At 41.8% G+C, this 9322-nt stretch overlaps 1 protein-coding gene across 2 annotated transcripts in view; it reads left to right on the forward strand.

Moving 5' to 3' along the window:
- RASGEF1C (RasGEF domain family member 1C) overlaps positions 1 to 1507 on the forward strand; it is an 82088-nt gene extending 80581 nt beyond the window's left edge. For both annotated transcript variants that reach the window (XM_081185624.1, XM_081185625.1), the window contains exon 14: positions 477 to 1507. In XM_081185624.1, coding sequence (XP_081041750.1) covers positions 477 to 501 — 25 coding nt within the window. In that variant the 3' untranslated portion in view covers positions 502 to 1507. The remainder of the gene's footprint in view (positions 1 to 476) is intronic.
- Positions 1508 to 9322: the final 7815 nt, after the last annotated feature.

The raw sequence follows: 9322 nt of genomic DNA on the forward strand, positions 1-9322 counted from the left end.
TTCGTTGGAAAGCATACAGAAAACTTCACTATTTAGTTTCTTTTTACTGCTAGAGTAAGACAAATTTTAAGACTGAAAATGCTATTTGTGGCCACTTATCTTTCCTAAATGTGTCCTCACAATACATGGACAGAAATAGCTGGAAGATGCATGTCTTTGTGTCTTAGAAGCATTTGATAATATATCAAAATGTGATTAAGAAAAGTGGTAAGATGGAGAGTGATAGTTTCCTCTATTGCTTGGTCAGCAAGGCATCTTGTTTAATATGTGCCCCAGCAGTGTAGGTATTTCGGAGATTCTCCTGAGGTAAGGGCTGCACCATTTGAGTTTCTCCTTTGCTCCTGTTACTTCCCTTGGGCATTTGACATAGCCAGTCATCTATTCAGTGCAGAACAGAAAACATGGCTATTCTGAATTACTCTATGTCACACTAACTTTCTTGCTCTTTTACCTATTCTCATGTTTCTCCTTTGCAGGACAACTATCTTAGGAAAGACTTGAAGCTAAAGATCTATAATTGCAGTAGGACAAACAAACAAACAAACAAAATCAGCAAAACTACTTTGCACTACTGATTCCAAAGATGCCTATTTGGGATTTATGAGATTTTATTCTTTATTTTTGTGTGCATTTTGGACTATTTGTGGTTCACTGGATTCAGAGGTGTATTTTTACTGCACGCACAATGATGTTTTCTAGCTACTCTCAAACAGCAAAAGGCCAGGAGGTGGCTTCTTCATGGCTGTACCAGAACAGAGTTCTTCTCGCTGTTTACACTTGCCTCTGAAGGAAGAGCAAATGGCACGGAGAGCCATGATGCTGCAAACACAAAAGATTTTCACTGGAAAGGTACAGGGTGTGTGAAGCAGGGTGTATTGGACAATAACTCTCCAAGAGCTGTCAAAAGTGCATTATGCTAAACACAGCATTAATCTGGCCACTTGCTACATAAGGGGGAGGAAAACCTTGTTTTTTCCTCTACAGCTTTCAGCCTCAGTGAACAATATTCTGATGGCAGGAGATAAAAGACTTAATACAAAGCCACATCAGTATGGAAAAATCCATGCAAACGCTTCCCTTTTTAAAAATAATAATAACATAGAAGCATATGAGCTGTGAACATTCATTATTTCTCCTTATGTTTGGGGTGTATATCATTATTATTATTTCCTTACAGTCAACTGCTAAGCTGTTCTGATGAAGTCAATGGCTTTCAGTCATACTTACCTCTGTATAAAGCATGTAGCATATTCTCTAGTTCTGTTGACTGATGACTCAGAGAATAGTCTTCAAAGGGGCCTTACCTCATTGACAATTGATGGAAGATTAATCTGTTAAGGGCTCTAACAGTTATTTTCCTTTTGCCTGCTCATTTTGTCTTCATGTCTAAGGCAAACAATATTTGAGAGGGGGAATTACTAAGACGTTGGGGCTCTTTTTCCAGTGCATTTGAGAGAACATTTTTCACTCCATGAAATGTTGCACTTTGGTAAAAGAATTGTCTACACACTGTTCATAAGGTTGGTTTCTTATTTTATAATTCTCCTCTTTATGGTCACTGCTCTCCCTTTACGTGAACAGTTTGCCATCTATTGTGTTGTTCAATAGAGATCAGGAAGCTGCTGCATAATACAAATGCCAAGTAATAATTGCTTAGTTATTGTACTTTCATGTAAAACAGATGTAACATAACTCTTTTTAATAATTTAAATATGAAATAGGATGGAAGTAAAATTCATATCTCTTGTCACTAAGTATATAGAACTATGGGGAGGTGTGCAAGCCTTCACTTAGTAACTGAGGCTGTTTTTGTAACAGGATTACCAGTTCAGATGTCGAAAACATCTGCATGTTGTAAGTTTGGTCTTGGAATGACATGTGCTCACTACATATAAAAAAAGATAACTGACACTCATCTTTAGGTGCATATCAATGCATTCATGGTGCAGCCAAATTTCAGGATCCTTCCATCTCAAAAAAAAAAAAAGCTGGAAGGAAAATAGAAGTTGGGTGTATCCTGTGAACAATTGATTGCCACACATTACTTCTCACATGTAGTGGCAGCTGGTACATTCCACAAGAACCACCTCTGTTTCCCGCCACATGTAAGCTTTTAGCATAACGATCAAGGATGAAACAGACACTCTACTGAACAAGCATTAGACACCAGGATGTGTTCGAACAGTAACTTAGCTAGACTGTTGATTTCAAGCTCTGAGTGTTTACCCACATGAGACTTCCTCTGGGGCTCTCAGAAGCTGACACTGGTGCTTTCTTTTAAATGAGGCAGTCCTAACCTCTGAAATGCAACTCAATGACTGCATCTACCGGGACTTGTGTTATCACTTCTTGAAAAGCCTGTTTATACACTCCCTTGTTATTTGTGTTCTACAGTGACATCTTGTATCATGGCAGCTAACGCTGGCTTGAAAACACTTTATGCCAGTCTTTTACAAATAAGTTACTAACTCATAAAAATGTATGCTTGCCTGCCCACCCACCCTCCCTATGTGAATTGCTTGTAGCCTAAAAGAGACCGGACAAAAAAGAAAGAGAGAAGGGGAAATATTTTGTAAGTTTCATTGCCTGGTCACCTTGGCAGATTCTTATTTGTCACAGACAACCAGGCAAGTGTCTATATACAAACTTGATTTGTGTGATCAGTACCACTATGTGGTAAGGTTTTTTGTTTTTAACAAAGTTTACATTTTTCGCATAGAGTGCCACAATGTAGAAGTTGTTTTGGGTGGCTGTTGCATGAGATCTGCAGTGTTTGGACCCAGTGTTAAATCTATTGAGGTCTCTTTCCATAATGGTTTTCAGCATCTGGCTTGGAGGTAAGAGACCCGACTCTGAGAAACCTTAGGGAACAGGTGAGTTGCTGTAGGACTGGAGAAAGGGCAAAGGTTGTCTTAATCTTCAAAAGGGGGGGATCTGGCAAACCACACACCAGTCAGTTTGCCTTTGGTACTAGAGAAGATGCTGCAGTAAAGTTAATAAAGGGTATTGTATTGCTGGAATCCTTGGTTGCATTTCTTATTGAGTTCCCTACCAGGAATGAACTAGAGGGGTGGTCTCAGCAATACCCTTGACAAACAGAATGTGAAGCAGCCAGTCTGTAAGCATCTTGATAAACAGTGATTAGCAGAAGCCGGAATTGATTTGCCAATAATAAATTCTGCCCAACTAATCTTATCTTCCTCTTTTTCATTGGCTAACTAGTGTAATGGATTGTGGAAACACAGTGGATGTGATTTAACAAAGCATTTGGCAAAGTCCCCCGTGATATTTTGATTGGCAAAGTGGTTAATTGTGGGCTAGATGATAATACTGTCAAGTAGATTCAGAGCTGGCTAGAAAACTACTCAAAGAGTGCTCATCAGTGTTATTCATCAAACTGGAGGGCTTTAAAGTGGAGTGCCATGGTGCTTCATCCTGGATCCAGTACTCTTTAGCATCTTTACCAATGATTTAGATCAGGGGTGGATAATCTTTTGTTCTCCAGATGTTGACAAACTACAGCTCCCATCATCTATGACCATGGGCAATCGAGTTTTGAGTTCAGCACCTGAAGGGGCACAGGTTAGCCACCTCTGGATTCAGGTGGAGGCTATCCTTATCAAATTTGCAGATGACACAAAACTGGGAGAGATTGTTTCAGAAGACAGGATTTAAATGCAAAATGACCTGGATAGAATGGGAAGCTGGGTCCACCTTAACAAAAAGAAATCCAGGTAAGAAAAATGCTAAAATCCTCCACTTGGGTGAGGGTGGAGGGAAATCATGCCAAGGTGTAAGGCACATGGTTTGGCCGCAGTACATGTGAAAAGAATCCTGGGACTGCAGTAAATCAAAAGTTGACTTCGGCTTGCACAGTGGGGTTTCCCTTTCTTCTTGTCACCCTTGCAGCCCCTTGTGCACCTGCTGGGGAGTAAATTTAGGGGAGTGTATGAAGGGTTGTGGGGAAAGGGGGTGGACTTTGGAAGTCTGTTTGCACACCATTGTGTACAACCAACAGTCTCCAAGTCATAGAAGTAATAGTTTCATTTTATTATGTACTAATAGGGAGACATAATCTGGAACATTATGACCAATTCTGGGCATTTCAAATTGGTTCAGAGGAGGGTCAAAGGTGTAGAAAATAAATCCTGTGATCAAAATTGAAGGAACTGAATGGGCAGGATTCACCTAGCCAGCCTGTCAGCAGAAGCCCTGTATAAGGACTTCCACTTGAACAATGGGGCTCCCCTCCCTCCACTCTCCCTGCCTGCCCTCCACACACTCCAAAATTGGCTCAGTGGAGGTTAGGAGAACCTCCAGAACTACACACTGGGAGAAAAACGCTATATTGAGTTCCATTCAGTATGCTTAGGCAGGAAAAGAGAATGCTGAGGGAGGACATGATAGTACTCCTCAAATATCTGAAAGACTGTCCCACAGAACAGGGAAGAAGACTGGACTAGAGCTTAAATTACAGGATGACAGATTTTTGTTGAGCATTAGGAGAAATTCCTTAATGGTAAGAGCAGTTTGACAATGGAATCAATTGCCAAGGAAAGCAGTGGCCTCTCCCTAGTCGTTGAAGTCTTCAGACAGAAGTCTGTTGGGACTGATCGAATTTTGAATTTCCCGCATGGGCCAAGAAGTTAGCAGGTGGACTCCAGTTGTATGATTCTATGAAGCAAATGTTATGGCTGCTCATCGGGCATTACATCTGCACTCTATAGTTGCAGCATTACACATTGACCAATTTGGCTGCACTGATGTTACAGGGGAACAAGAAGTTGAAAACTAAGTCCATTCTCTTTAGTTGTTGTTTTTTTTAAAAAAAAGCTAGTTGGTCCTAGATTACTCGCCCCGCCCCGCCCCGCCCCCCAAAAAAACACTTAACAAAACTTTATTGGTCAATTAATAGGCTGTTTTGGGGGGTATGTTTTTAGGGAGGCTATCTGATAACCAGGATGATAAAACCAGAGCCAGTTTTGATATTCCTAAACAGTTTGCTATTAACATTTGAATATGTGATGAAAAGAGGTCCTTTTCAGCTAAACAGCCTTCTGTATGAAATCAGTCCCAAAATGGTTTCTGTGTAGACTCCGTAGATTCCAACCAGTTCTAGAATGTATTCATGAATAACAATCAGAGCCATATGTGCATTCTCTAAATGGCCATTCGCTTAAGTACATGCATCTTTTAAATTGCCTGTTTATGACCATAATGGCTAACATTATGTGGAAGTGGTGAATGATGATCTTGCGTTTTAAAAGTGAAAATTCTAATTTGTTTTCAGTGGTCCATAGCAGATATGTCTGTAGGAAGTAAAACCGAATTCCCAACAATGTATAATAGCACTCTGGAAAGATGACGTACACTCTGATCCAAAACGGGTGTGCTTGTACATCTGCCTGAGGCAACGACATGTTGTCTGATATTTGAAAGGCATAGCTCTTCCTCTTTCTGCTCCTAAGCACTTGCACGCTGGTGCAGATAGTCCTAGAATTGTAGTAATTCCCTAACAATAAATCATGCAAGAATATTTGGTATGTTGCCTGAAAAGAAGTCTGCAACTCCAGCTGATCTTAATATCAGGGCATCTTACTGGAAGGTAGAATTGTCAGACGTTGAACCGCAACTATAGATTGTGAAGATATAAAACAAAGCCATATATTTGAATAAGTGGCCTTATTTCTCAAATGTGCTGTTAAGCACCTTTTTAACATTGAAGGCAGCTGAAAATTCATATAAGGCTCACAGCATTAGAAAAACTGAGCAAGGCTTTCTCTTCACTGTTTATTGAATTGGCTTCCTGTGGTGATGTTCCACATCACTACAGAACAGCCCTTATCTATCCAGCAGTTTGTTTGTTTGTTTGTTTGTTTGTTTAAAGTCTATCTGGCTTGAACATAACTGCAAACAATCTAAGAATTGTACATCAGGTATCTCTGAAGAGCTTAGATTCCTTAAAAAAAATTAACTTCTAGGAGTGCTTTGGCTTTAATCAAGCTTAGCTTTAATAGTTGTAAAAATATATTTGAAAGTGTGCATGTGCAGTCAACAAGAGTCTCTATGGCAGGGATAAGGAATATTTGGCTTCTAGATGTTGTTGGATTTCAACTCCCATCAGCCCCAGCCAGCATGACCAATGGTCAGGGATTCTGGGAGTTGGAGTCCCACAACATCTAGAAGCCCCATCCCTGCTGTAAGGTTAGGATGAAATGAGCTTCTGTGCCTCTTTTTGTTACTCTGCACCCAACAAAGGGATACATTTTATTTAAGAACAATATCTCATATTAATTTACCCGCCAACTTCCTTCCCTTACGCCACTCTTTGCCTGCAACCAAAACTCCAGGGGAAAAAATGTAAAACTTCAAAAACAGTTAACCACACTTATGTAAAACTAGCCAAATTTGCATATACTTTTGATATGCACAATTTAAGTAAACATATTTTAACTTTCTTGGCTCATAATATGGATGGAATAAGATACTGTGTACAGTGGTGCCTCGCAAGACGAAATTAATCCGTTCCGCGAGTCTCTTCGTCTTGCGAAGCACGGCTATTAGCGGCTTAGCGGCTATTAACGGCTTAGCGGCTTTAAGAAAAAGGAAACAAACTCTCAAGAACTCGCAAGACGTTTCGTCTTGCGAAGCAAGCCCATAGGGAAATTCGTCTTGCAGAACGACTCAAAAAACGGAAAACTCTTTCGTCTTGCGAGGCATTCGTCTTGCGAGGTACCACTATAATCCCTATTGTGTCTGCCAGCTATCAGACTGTTACTAGAGCTCTGCACAGTAACCTACAGTAAATACAGCAGTACAGTGGTAGCAAACTCTCCATTGTCCTTGAGACTAGAGATTGCGTGGCAAGGCCCTGGGCCCCACAGTCCCCTCCAGAATAAATACACAAACACAAGTATATTGGGTTAATGGGATAAATAAGACCACAACTTTATTGGTTACAGATGTGAGAGGTTTGGCTTAGGCAATTGGGTGAAGCAAGACTATATCCAGACTCTTGCCCGACTGCAGGAAGTCTCATAAGGGTCAACCACCGGAAGAGGGGAGCCCTATGATGTACATCAATTAAGAGCACCCCCAGGGTCACTGATGGGGTTGTGGCATGAGCCTAGCCCATGCCCAGGCTTTGGACAGGAACCACACCCCCAGATCCCTTTAATGGGATACCCTTAAGGAGAAGGGGCAGGTGAAGGCAACAACCTCTCCTCCCATAATAAGGCTTATCCAATGCCTAACCTTACAAAGTTGTGACGATTGCTACTAGGTAGGCAAAAACCAAATGGCTAGAGCCAGTTTTGCCAAGTGGAAAAATTCCTATCCCCAACAACCAGGCAACCAACATAAGTCATAGCAAGGTCAAAGTCAATCAACGCAAGAAAAGAAGGTGGGTGGGCTGGGAGATCCCAAGAATGGATGCAAAGGAGGCTGCTTTCCTGGCCACACTGCAATTTAAGCGGCCATAGCCACGCCCCCAGGCAAACCCGATTGGCCGGCCGGGGGCGTGACGCGGCTGGGGTTCCTACTGGCATGGGCTGCAATACTCTCCACACTGCCAGGTTGCTGTGAGAACCCGGATTCCCGCCCACAAAGCAGTCCCCCGCAAAGAGGGAGCTGACTTGTCACTTGGTGACATTGACACTCTGCAGCTCCACTTAGCACCTGCAAGCATTCACCGAAGCAGCTCCAGTACATATAATAGCCCAGCACCTGGAGTACCTCAGTGAATGAGTGATTTGGGAAATGGAATTTTCCAAAAGACTTGTCATATTTACCAGCTCTTTAAAGTGATAGATTACCTAAACTATTCCACAGTAGCTGGTAAAGACATTTCCCTCCATCATTTTAGTTGACAGAAGCTAAAAGAGTAGCTCATAGCACCCATGTCCTGGTCCATTTTAAAGCATGCTGTGGCTGACCTAACCTCTCAGTAGCCAGCTGAGAACTGCTGCTGATGTTTAATTCCATTAACTGCACTTGTGACAACTCCCTCTGTGGCTGCTACGTGTGAGGAGCAAAGCAAATTATTCTCCAGAAATATCACATGAATATATTATACAAATCCTTTCAGAGAGTATTGGCGTAAATACTCTTGTTTAGCACAAAAGGATGTTTGTGGGGGGGTGAGGTGAGAGGAGGAAGAGAGAGGTAATTGAAATAATTCACCTAGATCTCATCAGAAGCAACTATGATAACACCAGTAATCTGTTATTTGGGTCAAAATCTCAATTAATTAGTATACCTAAAGGCCCTGGTTTATCTACTTGTGCTGCACTTAGCTGTTGCATGTGAGTAGACCCACACAAGAGTGGATGGGACTTGCATTTCCCCCTCCCTTTTTACATTTAATGGTAACACTTTATTATAACAATATTAAAGAGATGGGAATTGTTACATTTGCCTAAGTCTGTATTGGATATAGATTTGTTCAAAAAACAAAAATAGGCCAGTGGTTTATATATGTTTTAACTAGAGCAGGATATTCTATCTCCCCCTGTCCCCCTGGTGTTCCATCTTAAGACTCCCATCAATAAGAAACTAAAGAGAATGTTACCACAAAATAAGTAATAGGGATTCACAGCACTGGGACATGGGACCAGCTTTCTAGGCTTTCAGACAGGAGTCTCTCCCAGTCCTACCTAGAGATACTGGTAGGGGCCTTCTGGATGCAAAGCACTTAGCACTCAGCTACAACTCAGTGTAATATAAAAGACTATTATTGATTAGATTCTAAACTATCCCACAGGAGCAGGCAAAGAAATGTATTTCTACCTAAAAGGAAACAGTTGCCAGAAGTGCCCTGTCCTGGTTTGTTTTAAAGCATGCTGAGGCTAAGTAATGCTGACATAACTGTTAGCAGTAATTCTTGTATTTTTGCTAATCATAACCCTATAACCAGAAAACAAGGGGTTAATATAATTACCTAGCTTAAAAAGGTAAAGGGACCCCTGACCATTAGGTCCAGTCGCAGACGACTCTGGGGTTGCGGCGCTCATCTCGCTTTACTGGCCAAGGGAGCCGCATACAGCTTCTGGGTCATGTGGCCAGCATGACTAAGCTGCTTCTGGCGAACCAGAGCAGCACACGGAAACGCCGTTTACCTTCCCACTGGAGCGGTACCTATTTAACTACTTGCACTTTGATGTGCTTTTGAACTGCCAGCTTGGCAGGAGCTGGGACCGAACATCAGGAGCTCACCCTGTTGTGGGGATTCGAACCGCCGACCTTCTGATTGGCAAGCCCAAGGCTCTGTGGTTTAACCACAGCGCCACCCACGTCCCCTAATTACCTAGCTTAGAAATCATTA

Source organism: Podarcis bocagei (genome assembly GCF_964188305.1).
Source record: "Podarcis bocagei genome assembly, chromosome: 2".
Lineage (NCBI taxonomy): Eukaryota > Metazoa > Chordata > Lepidosauria > Squamata > Lacertidae > Podarcis > Podarcis bocagei.